This window comes from Leptinotarsa decemlineata, unplaced genomic scaffold (genome assembly GCF_025532065.1).
Source record: "Leptinotarsa decemlineata unplaced genomic scaffold, Ldec_3_MD MMD2_tig00003736_RagTag_RagTag, whole genome shotgun sequence".
NCBI lineage: Eukaryota > Metazoa > Arthropoda > Insecta > Coleoptera > Chrysomelidae > Leptinotarsa > Leptinotarsa decemlineata.
In genome coordinates, this window is record NW_027412593.1 from 4,983,140 (window position 1) to 5,001,855 (window position 18,716).

Sequence of the window (18,716 nt, forward strand, 5' to 3'; positions counted from 1 at the left end):
CTGTATATCACTTCTCTTGAAATACCATAAGTGACATAATTATTTGTGAACTGGCTCAGTTATGATACTCTCAAAAATATCATTGGAATATGGAATATTGGTGATGAAACTTTTTTCAAAACGCAGTGGAAATCATACTTTGAAATAATTTTTATTATTTTTGTCATCATTTATCGAAAAATGTCAATATTGTGGGTATTTTCCACACAATTTTGATTTTCATAGAATCAAGTATATATTGTTTTCCACGTGCTACACACTTAACATTTTTTATGTGATTTTTTTCGAATATGTTGGCTCGTCATTATAATAATCCATATACAACTGGTTAGAAATGAAAAGTGCTCATCAAGACTCAGCTTATATCGGGCTACTAATCAGGTGCCTTTTTGAAATTAAAATCAACTTCATAATGGTTGAAAGATAACACGTTCTCAATGTAACTTAACATGCGATAGTTCAATTATTCGTTTGTTAGTGCCTAGTTGAGTGATAGTGAAGTACGAATATGAGTAAAAAACTTCATATTTATTCCGGTCTCTGCTTGGGAATTTTAGCGTATTGGATAAAATCAAAGCTAGATAGTTCCAAGTTTCCTTATTTTGAAAATGTAAGTATTTTTCCCAGTCACATTCTTCATAAATGGATAGATCTTCGTTGTAGATGAGATAGATATAAAATATAAACTGAGAAACTTCCAGAAGTTTCGAACGAATCATCATGTAAGATGTGAACTATTTTGTTGTCAGTTCAGAAAGTGAATATTTCGAATGAGACTCGTAACATACATTAATTTTTCGAAAACTTTTTACACTGTAGTATATGACAAATACTTGCCGGGAAATGAATGATCCATAGCAAGAAGGATTTTCGATTACATGTATACATATTCCATATTTGATAAAATAGTAATTATTTTCCGACGATTATTCAAAATATGGCGAAACTAGGAGAGTGGATATTAAGGCGGATTTCCACCAAACTGATAAAACCACAAAAAACCATATTTCATCAGTTCGGACTTCTATTGTCTAATATAATATAAGTTGATTTGACATCCCTGAAAAAAAAATTTAAAAGAATAACCGAAAATAACAATTCCATTAAACAAAAAACTGAAATTATGAAGGAATAACAAACAAGCTGCAACTAAAAAATTGAAATATTAGTAAAAACTGAAAATTGAAAATATTATCAACAAAAAATCATAAATAAAAATCAAAAGATTACAAACCAAGTTACGTCAAGACGTTTCGATTGTTAGTATCCACAATCGTCCTCCGAAATCTGAATATTTATAGGTCATTCGAGTGCTTTGACCTATTCTCCCTTTCCTCTCTCCGCTTCATTGGTTTTAGCGCTAGATGACCCATTGGCGGGAGTTGGTCGTTTTTCGCTTGATTAGTGGTTTCCATATGTTACGTATCTCCACGCTGGCTTGACTGAATGCGTTGTTGGGCTACATATACGCGGCTTCTTTGAATTTTCTCCTAAACCAGTGTTCCTCTTTGTGAATGATTTCAGCTTGAGCCCACTTGATATTATGTTGATGAGTCCAAACATGCTCTGCTATTCCGGATTTGCTCGTTTCTCTTCGCTGTGTGTGTTTCTTGTGCTCAGTAATGCGAACTTTCAATGGCCTCTTAGTTTCACCGATGAATGAATCCCCGCACTCGCAAGGTATTCGGTAAATGCAATTCTTGGAATCGCAGTTAGCGTTTGGTGGCCTGGTTTTCGTGAGGCTGCTACGGATGGTGTTCCCAGATCTGAAGCAGGTCCTGATGTTATACTTGCATTCAATCCTTCTTATCCTTTTCGATAATCCTCTGATATAGGGAAGTACAAGTACTGGTTCTGATGGCTTCTCTTCCATGTGGAGCTCTTGCTATGTGGAGCTGAAGCCTTTTCCATCATCACTCAGGAGTAACCATTCCGTTGAAGGTCGTTTTTGATGATGCTCAGTTCCTTTTCGAGACCTTCCTTTGTATTACAGAGCCAGAAAGCATAGTCTAGTAGAGTCTTGATGATTTCTCTCTCAGTCTATTGATGGTGGTTGGATTTCTGGTTCAGATACTGTTCCTCGTGAGTGGGTTTACAGATGTTTTCCATTCAATTTCGGTCCTCTTCACCAATACGTCTAAGAAAAGCAATTCGTTGTGGACTTCCTTCTCCATTGTGAAAGTGATGGAAGAACTTACGTTGTTGATGTGCGTCAAGAAAGTTTCTAGTTCTGCATTACCATGGTTCCATATTATGAAGGTGTCGTTTGCGTATCTCACATATATATGATGAGCTGTTTTCTCGGGTTTCGCCCTTCAGTTGAAAGTGGCAGTTTCGTACACATCATCCTAGTAATTCCATGATTACTTGTATCGGTTAGTTTGTTCTACCTTTCAGGTCCCCATCCTATCTTCGGATGATTTGAAGTGCTTCTTCGACAGGAACGTTGATGTAGAGGCTTTCCACGTCGAAACTTATCAGTTGATTCTGCTCTTTGACTTCGATTTCCCCTAGTAGTTCAACAAAATGCCTTGAATTTTTCACGAAAGATGTTTTACCTTGCAATGGTTCGATTATTGGTAGTAAAAATCTGAATAAGTTCTGAGTGGCTGAATCTCTGGAGCTGATGATCGGTCTGAACGGAGTATCCTTTTTGTGGATTTTGGATAGTCCATACAAGTGATGAGGCTTACTGTGGTGCGGTGTTAGCGATGATCTCTCTTTTTCCGAAAAATATACTTGGTGTTTTTTCAAAGTCTGGTACAACTTCCTTTCAATTGATGCAGTTGGGTCTCTTACGATCTTCGTGTATTTTCCTTTCTGAATCACCTCATCAATCTTCTGTTCGTAGATATCAGTATCCATCACAACAGTAGAGTTTCCCTTATCTGCAGGTAAGATTTTGATGGTGTTGTCTTCACGTAGCCCGTTCAGGACTCTTCGTTCTTCATTGTTGACGTTAGAAATTGGAACTGGTTCTCGATCTAGCTGTTGTCTGATTTTCCATCTGGATTCTTCTGCCTCGATCTGATCAATAAGGAAACTGGTGGATTCTACTGCAGTAATCATTTCCATTGCACAGATGTTGGTGCAATGGCGAAGTTTAGACCTTTCCTCAACAAAGATTCCTCTACGTCCGTGAGCGGGTGGGAACTCATGTTGATGACGGTGGCTTCATCGTTGTTGTGTTCTCATTCTGCATTTGGGTATTGTTACTTCACCAACTTTCCCCACTTCCTGATGTTGTTTTCTCTAGCTCTGCACAAGAAGCTGAGGTGAGTTTCTTCTTTGGTAAGCTTGACCATAGTCTTCTCATATCTTCGGAATAAGTCGCTGGTTCCGGGTCCGTACGTTCAACGTTTGTTTGAAGGTGGTTGACAATGTTTCGTGGAGTATTTCATCGTTTCGGACTTCCATTGTCTAATATAATATGAACTGATTTGAAATCCCTGCAAAAAATAAATAGATTAACCGAAAATAACAATTTTATTAAACAAAAAACTGAAATTTTAAATAAATAACATACAAACTACAACCAAAACAATCGAAACGTCGTGACGTAACTTGGTTGGAATCTTTTAATTTTCATTTTTAATTTTTTGTTAATAATATTTTCAATTTTCAGCTTTTACTAATATTTCAATTTTTTGGTTGTAGCTTGTATGTTATTTCTTTATAATTTCAGTTTTTTGTTTAATAAAATTGTTATTTTCAGTTAATCTTTTTATTTTTTTTAGGATTTCAAATCAATTTATATTATATTAGACAATGGAGGTCCGAACTGATGAAATACTCCACGAAACATTGTCAACCACCTTCAAAAAACAGTAACTCTGTCGATTTCGACGAAACAAAAGCTTGAGTTGACAAAATAAGAAACATTTTGAAGATTGTGAGTCGCGGGCAACTCTTTTTGTCAACATCGAAATGTCCTGTTGACAGGCGGAAAGATCAAGAGATTTCGGTGTTTTGTCTGTGTTTTGTAAAAAGAGTTCTCTCTATGTGGAAACGGTCGGCCATAACATTAAGCAACTATTAAGATATGACATATCTGTAATTTGTATTGTTTCTAAGGAAAAAAACACAAGCATTACTGAAAAATTCTTAAGGCGCTCTCAGAGCGGTGCCTGTGCGAAAGTAGCGATTCTCAACTGTACATTCTCAGAAAATAATCTTAGTTTCAACTCGGCGTTATGCCACTTCCAACACTGTATGTTTATAAAGTGTTACTGGAGATTCATGAAAATGTTGACAAATTTGAAAGACATAGTGAAAGACATGTATATGAAACGAGGTCTGCAAGTTCATTGAAACTGCCTAGACATAATCTGACTATCAGTCAAAGAAATTCACTGAACTCAAATCTTTATAATCATCTTCATTCATCTGTGAAGTCACTCAACCTCACTAAATTTAAATTTATCATCAAAAGATTTGTCCTCCAACACTGTTTCTATAATATATAGGAATATTAAATCAGCATACCTACATTTATGATTTCATTTATACCTATATTCTTTACTTATATTTCATAGTAGATGAATTTTATCTCTGATCAAGGATTTCTGTATTTGTGACTTGCCATAAATGTATGTAAAATGGTCAAATAAAGTACATTACTCTATTTGGAAAACTTCAATAACTTGAGCGATCATCAATATGGCTTTCGGAAACAAAAATTAACAGGCGACCTTCTATCGTATGTCACCCATATTTGGAATAACACAATCGAGAAACATGGAGAGTCAAGCTGTAGCGCTTGATATTTCTGGGGTTTTAATCGTGGTGGCATGAGAGTTTGCTGGCCAAATTTCGAAGCTATGGCTTGTCGGATCATTTTTGTGTATGGCTTTCAGCTTCCTGAAAGAACATAACCTGCAAGTGGCCGTCGACGGATATATATCGAATACTTTCACCATCAACGCTGGTATTCCCTAGGGATCTATATTGTTCGCAACCCTCTTTCTATTGTATATCAACGACTTATTAAAAAAAAAGAATCCAATATATTGCTTTGCTAATGACAGTATATATGGATTCCAGGACATCGGTGGCGGATACACATCTTCACCGGCAGAAGGAGATTGCATATCTCAATGAGGATCTAGGAGTAATTTCGAATTGAAGTGAAAATAATCAGGTTCAATTTAATGACACCAAAATCTAGGCATCGGTTTTCTCCAAGAAAATAAATGTCTCCGAACCGGATGTAATAATGTCAGGTTCCACTATCTGCTTCGATAACTTTGTTGGGGGTTAAAATCATGTCACTAGAATTGCAACAGCCGCTTCTGAAAAATTTGGAACACTGTTCCGAACCAGAAAACTCTACACACCCCAGCTACTTTTTATGCTTTATAAAGCTCAGATCAGACCTTCTTTGGAATATTGTTCTCATGTATGGAGCTCTGCCCCCAAACATATCCTGAAGTTGCTAGATTCCATCCAGAAAAAAGCCATCCACCTGACTTTTAACCTTGATAGTCTCAAACATCGAAGAAAGGTTGGAGATTTTTATCTCTTCCGTAGATACTTCCACGGGAAGTATTTAAGTGACTTGGCACATTTGATTCCACCAAGAGTGGTACATATTAGAAATACACGACGGACTGTGGTGTGATCAGTATGGTTTTCGCAGGTCTAGAGAAACAGATGCAGCAGCAACCGATGTAATTTCAAGAATTCAACTGAAATTTACAATAATAAAAAATGTTGCCTCTTGTCTTCAGATTTGTATAAAGCATTTGATACATCATAATATATTGATTTGAGAAATGAACGATTTTGTCATTAGAGGGAATATCCTTAGTTGTTGTGAATTATATGAGTGACAAACAACAAAATATTCGCATAGAAAATAAATGAAGTTTTCTAAGGAAAATAAACTTTGGAGTCCCGCAAGGATCTATCCTTGGTCCACTCCGGTTTTGATATACATTAACTCGTTAACGAATTCATCTCTGGAGGGATCAGTTGAATTATTTTCTGATGAGATACAACAACTATTTATCTTCGGATAACTTCGACAAATTTCACGATTATATAAAAACGGACATGAAAACAATTTCAGGTTGGCTTTAAGAGAATAAATTGACGTTTTCAAAAAAACTTTATTGGGAAGAAGCCATTGTATCGCGAAAAACGTGTTGCATTTGTGTAAATTTGTTCAAGTGAAAAGCTCACAATAAAGTGTTTTTTCAATACGTTAGTTATGGATTTTCATCAAGTATCGGACAATTTCATCATATAGAATAAACTGACTCTGAATTTCCAAAAATGTTCGTGTATGAATATTTCTGAAAGAATATTGAGTTAGTTCTTTGCATGATCTACACATTCATGTATAGAGTTTCAAATTGATTACTTCCTTCCTTTCTTTGGAAGATTCTCTCATCCCCTTTTTTTGTATCAGATGGAGTAGTAGAAAGCCAAAAACTTTCTTTCCCAATATTGAACAGTTGTATCAATACTATAATTATTGATAACAATTCGATAAGTTATACCAACTCTATCAAATTCCTAGGATTATATTGATGAAAATGTATCGTGAACAAAACTCATTGAAATTATCCAAGAAAAATTGCATCCCTCATTGGTATTGTAATGAAAATCGGAAACTATATTCCTATTAAAATTTAAAAAAATACTCACAACTCCATTATCTAATTTCTATGTGGGTATCAGCCAATAATTCCACAATAAGATTTTTGAAATATTTATAAAATGAAACTTAATGCATATAATAATAATAATAGCTTTATTGTTCAACAGTTACCCATTTACAGGACAATATAAAATTTTATTCACAATACTTAACTATAACCAAAAAATAAAATGAAGAAAAAAGAAAAACTTATTCTAATTACCTACCTCAAGTACATGTTAGCAATTCTAATAATGTTATGAAGGTTAGGTTAGAAATTTACAAACTTTCTTTGAACTCTTTCAATGGCTATGGTATGGACTCCAGACGATATTTGCATATTCTATTTTCGAACGTACGTAGGTGAAATACAACAGCTTCATGGCTTCAATATTATGAAAGTTTCTGCAATTTCTAACAATGAAACCATAGGCTCTGAGAGATTCTGAAACTGTTTGTGAAATATGTCTACCAAATGTTAATTTATGATCAAATATTACCCCTAGGTCTTTGATCTCATTACATCTCAGCAGATCTGAATCCTGTATTACATAAGGGAATGTATAAACCTCTTTTTTTCGACTAAAACTCACTACTTTACATTTCTCCACATTGAGTTTCAATTTATAATTGCTACACCAAGCAACAAGAAATTGTAATTGATATTGAATATTTACACAATCACCTACTTCCTTAATTATAGAAAATAATTTCAAGTCATCCGCGAATCATAACCGCTCACAAGCTAAACTTTCACATAAGTCATTAATTAACAATAAAAACAAAAGAGGACCTAGGTTGGAGCCCTGAGGCACACCAGAAGAAGCTATATATGTTCTAGATTTATAACCGTTATAGGACTCGAATTGTTTTCTACATGTCAGATAGGATTGCATCAGCTAACAGGTAGTATTTGAAAAACCAAAACTCATCAGTTTATTGAGCAAGACACCATGATCAATTTTATCAAATGCTTTAGAGAAATCCGTGTATATAACATCAACTTGGCCATTGTTATCTAATGCCTCGGAAATAAATTGAGTAATAATGACTAGATTTGTAACAGTAGAACGCTTAGTAACAAATCCATGTTGATGTTGAGATAGTTGCCGTTGAACAGAAGCATATATGCGATTATATAAAATAATCTCACTTTTTTGTATACAGGACATTCTTTAGCTAATTTCCAAATATCTGGGAATATTCCAGATATCAGACATGACTTAAAAATTGTCGTTAAAGGTTTTGCCAATGCTCCTGCATAATCCTTCAACAAAAATGATGGGATTATATCTGGGCCTGATGTCAGTTTGTCCTTTAGTTTTTTAGTTGCAGATACAACCTCATTTTCTTGAATGGGGTAAAATTAATATGAACATTATTATTCACTATACCAACTTTGTTCAAAAGTGAGCCAGATTTTGAATACACCTCACTGAAAAAATTACTGAAGGCACCAACAATATCTTGAGGATTCTCGAGTTTGTTTCCTAAGTAGGTTACTGATCCTGATATTCTTGTGCTGTTATTCTTAGAGTGAACATATGACCGGAATCTGCTAGGATCTCTAGACAACATTGTTTGTATGTTTGCAAGATAGTTATCATGTACGGTTTTAATTTGGCTTTTAATCAAAGCACGCAAACGTTAGAATTCAAATCTATCCTCATCACGCATATATAAATCGTACTCAGAAGCAATAGTGAATTTGCATGAACCAAAAAATTTATTTGATTTGAACACACTATACAGACAAAAAATTTGGTGTTTCGTTCATTCAATAACAAATAAATCAAAAATTTCAAACATAAATTTCATAGAAATCAGTTTGTAGTTACTAATCTGATTTTGGACAGAAATCGATTCACCATGATGTAATTATGATTTATATTACAATATCTGGAGAAATAAAAAAGTATTTAATGAAGTGAAGTAAAAATACAGGTTTATACGATTTCCATATAGCCAGAATAATCTAAAAATTTTATACTAATTATGAAAATTTCACATTTGACTGTTTGCCCATATTGATTATTCATTCTACTCGTATTTTTTCACTCAATTATTTAAAATTATTTATATTTTAGTTTATGATAACTATCATCAAATTTAATGTTCACTGCTTATATCAATTACTCGTGTTTTCTTGTTCAATATTTCATTATTTGGTTAAATTTGTATCTTAAGTTAATTTAGTTTCTTGGAATAATGAAGACACTACAACAATTGAAATATGAAAGAACAACAAATATTTGATCTACTTAGTGAAAAAATGGTAGTAATTTGCAGTTTGTTTGAATAATTGAAACATCCTTTGATATCAAACAAAAGATAACAGTTATTAAATATCATTCTCGTCTTATTATTTTAATTTTCTCATAATGCTTTATTCTGTAGATGAGTTTTATTGTTGGTGCCAATGAAGTGAATGCATGTTTTCAAAGTCTGCTTCGAATGCAAGTCATGAGTAAAATATTTTATGTTTATTGTGCTATTACGGCCTGGCCACGGGGATCGCCGGTGCGAACGACGAAGCGGGGAGCGAGGCGACCATTCGCGCGACACCGTTTGCAGGCCACGGGCAGTCACGTTCGCCTTCGCGACCAATATTCCGACAGCGGAATGTCTTTATCGAAATTATCTCGATATTGCTTAGAAAGTAATAGTTTTTTGGTTCACAACCTAATATTTGGAAAAGATTGTGGAGTACATGATTTGTCTAAGAACCGGGTTATAGATGGATAATTCCACAAGAAGTACGAGAAATACAGATTATATACAGAAAAATGTTTTTAGTGTACCAGAATGAGTATTGAAACCTTCGATTATATTCTTATGAATATTCAACCAGAATTGGAGAAAAAAGTTAATGCGAATAGAATTTTAAGTGTCGCTGAAAAATTGTTCTTGACATTAACTATCATTATCAGCTAATTGAATGTTACCCTGTATATTATTATTTCACGAAATAAAAAAACTTTCAGATATTTATGTTATTCATTGCAGAAATCTAAATTATATGACAATAATTTTTCGTACAACTAAAACAAAAAGCAACTTCTAACTTGTAATTGACGGTAGAATGAATAATGGATTTCTAACTTTTTAATCAGTCGTTTATTCAGCAATAAAAATCTCGGTGTTCATTTTTCGCGGCGAAAACAACTAAACTCGTTTGATCACTGCACTATTCGCCGCGACTACCGCTCGACTCCGTGGCTCGCGCCGTACAGATTCATGCATTTGTTTCGCTCACCGGCCGCGCCGCAAGTCACCCACGCGATTCGCTCGGTACATTTCGCCGGTCGCTTCGCCGGTCGCCGGTGCGCATGGCTTCATAAGTACATTCCTATACGTTTGTTCATCGTTTACGAGATTCGGGTTGTGGACACATTCATTGAAACTCCGCATATTTATTCGATAATTACTTTAATACTTGTGATATAAAACTGAAATTTTTATACGTAGTGACCTGTGGACAGAAGCAGCTAGTTTGTAAAAATTACTGAGGTACGTTACGTATCACCCAAGTAATCCAATTTTTATCAGCTGATTTACCTATTTAGTACTGTTAAACCAGTTCTGATACTATAAAGAAGACATGACAACCGATGTGTCTAATAAGCAAGTACTTGAGAGTTTAATGATACTGATTAAAGAAGAAGGCGAAAAAAACAAAGAAGACATTAAATTGGAAATCAAAAAGAAAAATGAAGAACTCTTGGACATCCTAGATAAAAATAGAACTAGAATAGAAAATCTCGAGAAAAAGTTGGGGAACTGGAAAGTAAATGTGAATTGCTAGAAAAAGATCAAAGAAAAATAATATACTCATTTATGGACTGGAAATTCCAGAGTCTGCTTCTATTGCAATTCATGTGACAAATATACTTTCCGAGCTCCTTGAAGTTGAACTAGAAGTACGAGATATCAACAACATTTATTCCTTTCGCAACCAAAACACTCCTACTATCAAATTGGAATTCACTTCTTATCTGAAAATACAACAAATCCTTCAGAACTGTTACAAACTCAAACATAAAAAAATCACTATATCGCAAGATCTTTCGATCCAGGACAGAAAAGATCAGAAGCTATTAGTAGCCCACCTGAAGTTAGCTAAATCAAAAAACCTTAATGCGTTTATGAAAGGAAAAAAGCTGGTTGTGAATGGAAATTTATACGCGGTAGAAAACCTAAGGGAACTTGAACTGCCTGACCTATCACTTTCCCTCGGAAAGTGATAAGTCAGGCAGCGCAAAATATATTCCTTCGAATCAAGGGACAGGCAAAGGGAACTGTCAGAGATCAGACTCAGTGTCAAGTGAAAAATCGGTAAGAACTCGCCGCCATCGCAAGTAATTATTCTTGGGTGTATTCGTACCGGACTAAATTTCCTAGCACACATTTATGTATGTATCTAATCATTAAGTTGTTTTTGTGGAGAAAAAAAAATTGTTATCTTTATTTAGAATTCTGAAAATATTTGAATACATTTTGCCTAGTTATCACTGATAAGTGAAATCTAGACTACCGAAATTAGGAATGCCTGTCGATATGAATAAAAATATCAGTCTAATGCATATTAATGTCAGATGTCTGTCAACTGGATTTGGCACTTTGCGAAATTACATTCGTGATAATGACTTTGATGTTGTTGCCTTGGGAGAAACTTGGCTCAGTGAAAGAAGTGACTTAAACTTATTCAATCTCAGTGATTATAAGTTCTTGCACGCTGATAGAAATTGTTTGGGGGGAGGTGTAGCTTTCTATGTAAAGAATCACTTAATATGTTCTGTCTTGCACTATAATTTTAGTGAACATTTTGAACAGCTATGGGTGACCTAAAAATTCAAACATAAAACTGTTGTAGTTGGAGTTGTCTATCGGCCACCATCAGCTAATATAATAAGTTCTCTTAATGAATTAGAAGATGCCGTAGTTGATTGACTTCCAGGAAGTGATACATTCATTATTCTAGGAGATCTCAATATAGATCTATTAGTTTCCGATAGAAAATGTCAATTATTTGATAATTTATTAGACTCATTCAGTTTGGTACAATCTCCAACCATGGTAACAGAAGTCAGCCAAACTCTCATAGACGTTGTGAATAACTTACAGCACATTTTGTCCACATATGTTATTGATATTGATGATGTTTCCGATCATTTTGCTATCATTCTTGAGGTTGATATACCCAAAACAAAATATGAAAAGTTTGTTAGTTACCGTGATTTCAGAAAGCTTGAAGTAAACTCCTTTAAAGAAGATATTGCTGGATCTGTACCGCCCCCGACGGCTGGTTTTTTTATTTCACCTCTGCCATATTCCTTCATTTCCAGTTGTGACAACTATACCAAAATATGAAAGTGGCAGAGTCTCTAATAAAAATATTGCTGGATCTGTATCGCCCCCGACGGCCGGTTTTTTGATTTCGCCTCTGCCATATTCCTTCATTTCCAGTTGTGATAACTATACCAAAATATGGAAGTGGCAAAGTCTCTAATAAAAATATTGCTTGATCTGTACCGTCCCCGACAGCCGGTTTTTTTATTTCACCTCTGCCGTATTTCTTTATTACCAGTTGTAACCACTATAACAAAATATGAAGGTGGCAGAGACCCTAATAATAATATTGCTTGATCTGTACCGTCCCCGACGGCCGGTTTTTTTTTCACCTCTGCCGTATTTCTTTATTACCAGTTGTAACCACTATAACAAAATATGAAGGTAGCAGAGACCCTAATAAAAATATTGCTTCATATGTACCGGCCCTGGCGGCCGGTTTTTTGATACCACCTCTGCCATTTTTCTTTATTTCCAGTTGTGACCACTATACCAAAATATGAAGGTGGCAGAGTCTCTAATAAAAATATTGCTGGATCTGTACCGCCCCCGACGGCAGGTTTTTTGATTTCACTTCTGCCATATTTTTTTATTTCCGGTTGTGACCACTATACCAAAATATGAAGGTGGCAAAGTCTCTAATGAAAATATTGCTGGATCTTTACCGCCCCCGACGGCCGGTTTTATCTCTGCCGTATTTCTTTATTACCAGTTATTACCACTTTAACGAAATATGAAGGTGGCAGAGACTTTTATAAAAATATTACTCCATCTGTATCGCCCCCGACGGTCGGTTTTTCGATTTCACCTCTGCGGTATTTCTTTATTACCAGTTGTGACCACTACAACAAAATATGAAGGTGGCAGAGACTAATGAAACTATTACTCCATCTGTACCGCCCCCGATGGCCGGTTTTTTAATTTCACCTCTGCCATATTTCTTTATTTCCAGTTGTGACCACTAATAAAAATATTGCTTGATCTGTACCGCCCCCGACGGCCGGTTTTTTTTATTTCACCTCTGCCGTATTTCTTTATTTCCAGTTGTGACCACTATACGAAAACAACTAATTAATACAGTTTATTTTTATGATTTTCACTATAAGGGTTTTACAAAAATCGCGACACGTGTTTCGCTATACAATACAATACACGCGTAAACTTTCCGCTTGAAGAAGCTATTGTATAGCGATTTTGTAAAATCCTCATAGTGAAAATCATACAAATAAACTGTATTAATTAGTTGTTTTATATGGATTTTCATCATGTATCGGCCAGTTCTATTCAACTATACGAAAATATGAAGGTGGCAGAGTCTCCAATGAAAATATTGATTGATCTGTACCGCCCCCGACAGCCGATTTTTTTTATTGCACCCCTGCCATATTTCTTTATTTCCGGTTGTGACCACTATACCAAAATATGAAGGTGGCAGAGTCTCTAATAAAAATATTGCTGGATCTGTATCGCCCCCAACGGCCGGTATTTTGATTTCATCTCTGCAATAGTTCTTTGTTTCCAGTTTTTACCATTATAACAAAATATAAAGGTGGCAGAAACTCTAATCAAAATATTGGTGGATTGGTACCGCCTCCGACGGCCGGTTTTTTGATTTCGTCACCGCTATATTTCTGCGTTTCCTTTTGTTAACACTATAATAAAATATAAAGGTGGCAGGGTGTCTGATTGAAATGTTGACAGAGGTGTACCGCCCCCTGCTCGGATTTTTCATTTAGTTTCCACTATTTTCTATAATTTCCGTCATTTCAAATATTCATGATGCCTTCAAAATACATTTTTCACTGTTTCGGAAAAGAGAATAGAAAATACGAAATATTTCTGAACTTTATTGCCAAAGTAACCGAGGTGTTAATTTTTCATAATGTAAACTCGTATGAAGTGAATAAGCACTTTAATAAAATCAGTAGTAATGCTAGGGGCTCTGATGAAATCACAATTCGTATGTGGGATTTAGTTTTGCCCCATTTATTGGAATACATAACATATATCTTCAACTTTGCCATTGAGACTAGTAAATTTCCCTCTCAATGGAAACATGCTAGAGTTGAGCCATTGGCAAAATGTAACGATCCCTCAGAGTTCTCTAATATTAGACCTATAAGTATTCTTCCTGCCATCTCAAAAGTCTTTGAAATGATTATTAAAGAACAACTCTCAGATTACGTTAAACGAAAAAATCTTATTACCTCTGTTCAGTCTGGATTTCGCCCTCTATATAGCACTTCTACGGCTCTGAATCTCGTCACTGACGACATATTCAAATCACTTGAACAAGTAGGTTTCACATGTCTCTTAATGCTTGATAACAGTAAAGCATTCGATACCTTGGATCCTTCTTTATTGTCCATAAAACTTAAGTGCTTTGGTTTCACCCATAATGCAGTGTCGCTTATGAATAGCTATCTCTCCGGAAGGACCCAATCAACTTACCTTGATGGTAACCAATTAACAATAATATCAAAAAAATTTGGTCGGACCGCTTCTTTTTGCAATTTATATTAGTGACACGCGCTAATGAAAATATTAACAGAAACCTCAAAATTCTATATGATGTACCTATCGTGTGCACATGATCTTGCTATCAATCCAAAGAAATCCCAGGTCATGTTATTTGGTCCCAAAAGTAAAAGAAATATTGTGTGTGAGTCATTGTCGATCCGTGTCAACAATAACATAATATCTTTTGTGGATGAATGTAAAAATCTGGGCTTGTGGTTAGATACAGACATGAGATTCACGAAGCATGTAGGTCATCTGTGTAAAGCGTCATTCAATGTATTAAGACAACTTTATCCAAGTAGACACCTTTTATAAAAAAGTCTGAAGTTGAGTCTCTGTGAAACATTCATTTTTCAATATTAGCTTACTGCGATTGTATCTACGGACCCGCCTTACAACAATTAGATGTAATGCGACTCCAAAATAGTTGTGTCAGATTTTCCTACGGTATCCGAAAGTATGATCACATAAGTCCGTCCTTTCGAGATTCTGGCTGGCTTTCACTCAAATATCTAAGAGCAATCCATTTGCTTAGTTTCACGCATAGAATTCTTGTTTCGGGATATCCGCCTTACTTACGTGAAAGACTGGTTGCGCTACCACGCAGTGGCACTTCTCGTAATAGGCATACTTTGCTCAGTCCCAGGCATTCCACTACAATATTTACTCGTTTCTCCTACAAGTTTCTCCTACAATGCGGCAAAGTTGTATAACACCATCCATACAGACTTTAAAGAAAGTTCATTGAGAAACTTTAGGAAAAGGTTGAAAGACATGTTTCTTACACGACAGTGATAGAGCACGACATATGCAAAAAGATTTTGGCAATTTCTCACGTATCCGAATATTATAAAAAATAATAAAAATACATACCAATCGAGGTTTGGTTTAAAAGCAGCTCTCAAAGCTGAACTCCGCCTATTCATCATTTCTTTGAATTTTATTCAAGTTGTACTTCTTATTGTGATGAATAAAGACATATTATTATTACTATCATTATAATTTTTATTTGTTTCAGTCGCTAGACGCTTCGCCGTTGGCACCGCGCGAATATTCGCATCGGCGAGTGTCCCGTAGCCAGGCTGTTAGTCCGACAGCGAAATGTCTTCATCGACATTATCTCGATATTGTTTAGAAAGTAATAATTTTTTGGTTCAAGGCGTAGTATTTGGAAGAGATTGTGGAATACATAATTTGAATAAGAATCGGGGTATCTGTTTTTCCGTTAATCAGCTGTCGCCCCCATACGAACGACAACTCTCAGAAGTTGAGACACTTGTGCGAGCTAAGGACTGACGAGGTCTTACTTTTTAATGTGTGATTCCTAACACAGTATAGATGGAGAATTCCGCAAGAAGTACGAGAAATACAAATTATATCCGGAAAAATTTTTTGAGTATACCAGAATGAGTATTGAAACCTTCAATTATATTCTTATGATTTTCAACCAGAATTGGAGAAAAAAGTTAATGCAAATAGAATTTTATGTGCCGCTGAAAAATTGTTTTTGACATTAAGATATGTACTTACCTATCTATACATGTCCATCTACATTAATCTACATTATATATTTATCAATATATCTATGTATAAAGGTAATATTTAATTAGCGGATGATATTTTGGAAAATTACCTATAGTATCTATCAGTATGAATAACTTTTCCCAAAAAAGTAATGGTCGCAAAAGGATTTTTTCATAACTGAATTTATAACTATCTTTGCCCAAAATATTATCAGCTAATCAAATGTTACCTTGTACATTATGGTGTCATGAAATAAAAACACTTTCAGATAAATATGTTAATCATTGCAAAAATCTAAATTATATGACAGTAATTTTCGTACAACTAAAACAAAAACAACTTCTAACTTGTAATTGACGGTAGAATGGATAATGAATTTCTAACTTTTTAATCAGTCTCTATTGTACTTTTCAATCATTATGAATTATAATAATCAGACGGTCTTTTCGATGTTACTTATATATAAAATCTTATATTCAGAATCTGGAAATTTTATTTTTATTTCTTCCCACAATCTCTTCACTACATGTTTAAATTTATGTTGCGGGTAGCCAGACTTCCAAATAGCTGGTCTAGCTAATATTTCAGCAATGAAAGTCTCGGTGTTCATTTTTCGCGACGAAAACAACTAAACTCGTTTCACCACTGCACTATTCGCCGCGACTGCCGCTCGACTCCGTGGCTTGTGCCGTTTTGATTCATGCCTTTGTTTTGCTCGCTCGCCGCGCCGCAAGTCGCCCAAGCGGTTCGCTCGGTACATTTCACCGGTCGGTGCGTTGGTCACCGTTGCGCGTGGCTTCATAAATACATTGCTGTGTTTATTTCAGTCGCTAGACGCTTCGCCGTTTGCATCGCGCAATGGCCAGGCTGTTAGCGCGGTTATTTTTGTGTATTGGCTGAAAGTGAAAGTGGATTATCCTACTTTTCCCTATTTTGAAAATGTAAGCGATAATATCAAGAGATTTTGCAATTGTGAAATTTTCAAATGAAACTTCACAGAGCTCAACACATATTGATCTTTTCAGGTTCGTTCAATACTAACATCAAGTGGATTCGTAAACTTCAAGGTGAAAGTCTCACAATGAAGTGTTGTCCAATATTTTGCAGTGTCTATGGTGGCTGAAATATTTTGGAAATAGTGGCAATGAGTTACACCGGAAGTAGGTGTCAATTTGTTCCAAGTGGAACATTCTGAATATTATTAGTTGAATTCAAGATGGATCCTTCTGTATCTGTAGAGTAGGAAGGGTGAGTGTAAGCCCACAGCACTTAGGCCACATGTGACCCATTGTGCATCCTCTCGAGGAGTTGTCCTCCTAGGCCATCGTCCATCCTGTCCTTTCCAGGAAGGTGGATGGGTCACTGGGAAACATGTCCTTTATAACGGCAGGTGTAGGCCAAGACTCGCCGAACACACACTCTCTTATTGACGATAACTCCGGGCAGTCGCATAGGATATGCCTGACATTCTCATCTTACTGTTCACACATTCTGCATGGATGGATGGATCCTTTTTCGAATAAAACATACTTCAATAGTTTGTTTGAATGTAGCTACTAATGTTTATTGATGAATATTGGATAATTCGTACAGCAAACGCCAAACGTGATGGCGAGCCCGCCTCCCTTGCACACAAACTCCTTTTCAATGTAACCCTCACTGCAGCTCTTGCAAGACATACAAACTTTCTGTACAGAGGCGATCATTACTTGTCCTTCAATTCTGTCGGCGTTTGGCATTATCTAAATAATTTGTGTTGTTTTTGAAAAAATGTCATCGCCAAACAAAAAACGAATTTCTGCGAATAACGGAGAAGTAAAATTTTCCGCCCTAAGAAAGAAGCGCCCTAGAAAAGCACCAGTAACTGATATTTCCGCGTATGGGTATTCCAATATTAGACGGATTTCATAATGAGTTTTAATGTCTCAATTATAAATATTTGTAATCCTCTCTAACAGCAAGTAAATCATGGTTACAAGTGATAATAAATCTAATTATTCATATTATAATTTGTAAGCACTTCCAAAATACAAATCATGAAATTATGAAACTCTTTTCGTTTCAATTTTTCGATAGACAATGCTGCGGTTCCAGCAGACTTCAAACTTTCGGCTAGATGGGAATCCGCGACCGTGTCAACGCAAGTGAAGTCATATATCACAGGTTTACCGTATTGTATTTCCAAAGTATGAGAGACATGCCATCTGGTCGTTTACCATCTTCTCGACTGGTTCCTAAGGGTTCCGTTGACACCATAGCTCGTTTCAATATGTCGTTCACCTGATAATGTTGAGATGTACGCCCTGCACTTCTCTTGCAACTCAAACCATGTGTAACGAATTATTTACGACTCTCATAAGTGGGAAGGGTGTGGTAAAAAAGTTCCAACACAAAATCCATGACGGTTAAGGAATTGTGGCTTCTGAAACATCTCTTCGTAGAATTTTGAGGAAACAAAGAAGTAACTTTCAAACACGAATTAGAAGAAAAAGCCTCTCGTAATAACATTGAATGCCATGAAAGCAAAAATACTTTCTGAACAACCACTTGCATATGAACAGTGAACACTCAAACATTCGTTATGGATTAGAACCGGATATCATTCACAACATTGCCACACAATAATATAGTATTTTGCAGAGATAAAATTTCACTTACATGGAACGTTGTCATCCTCTAT

At 35.5% G+C, this 18,716-nt stretch overlaps 1 protein-coding gene across 1 annotated transcript in view; it reads left to right on the forward strand.

The window, feature by feature from the left end:
• Nucleotides 1–395: 395 nt before the first annotated feature.
• Nucleotides 396–18,716, forward strand: part of LOC141483527 (liver carboxylesterase-like) — a 45,188-nt gene continuing 26,867 nt past the window's right edge. The window contains exon 1 of the mRNA XM_074178204.1: nucleotides 396–610. Coding sequence (XP_074034305.1) covers nucleotides 509–610 — 102 coding nt within the window. The 5' untranslated portion in view covers nucleotides 396–508. The remainder of the gene's footprint in view (nucleotides 611–18,716) is intronic.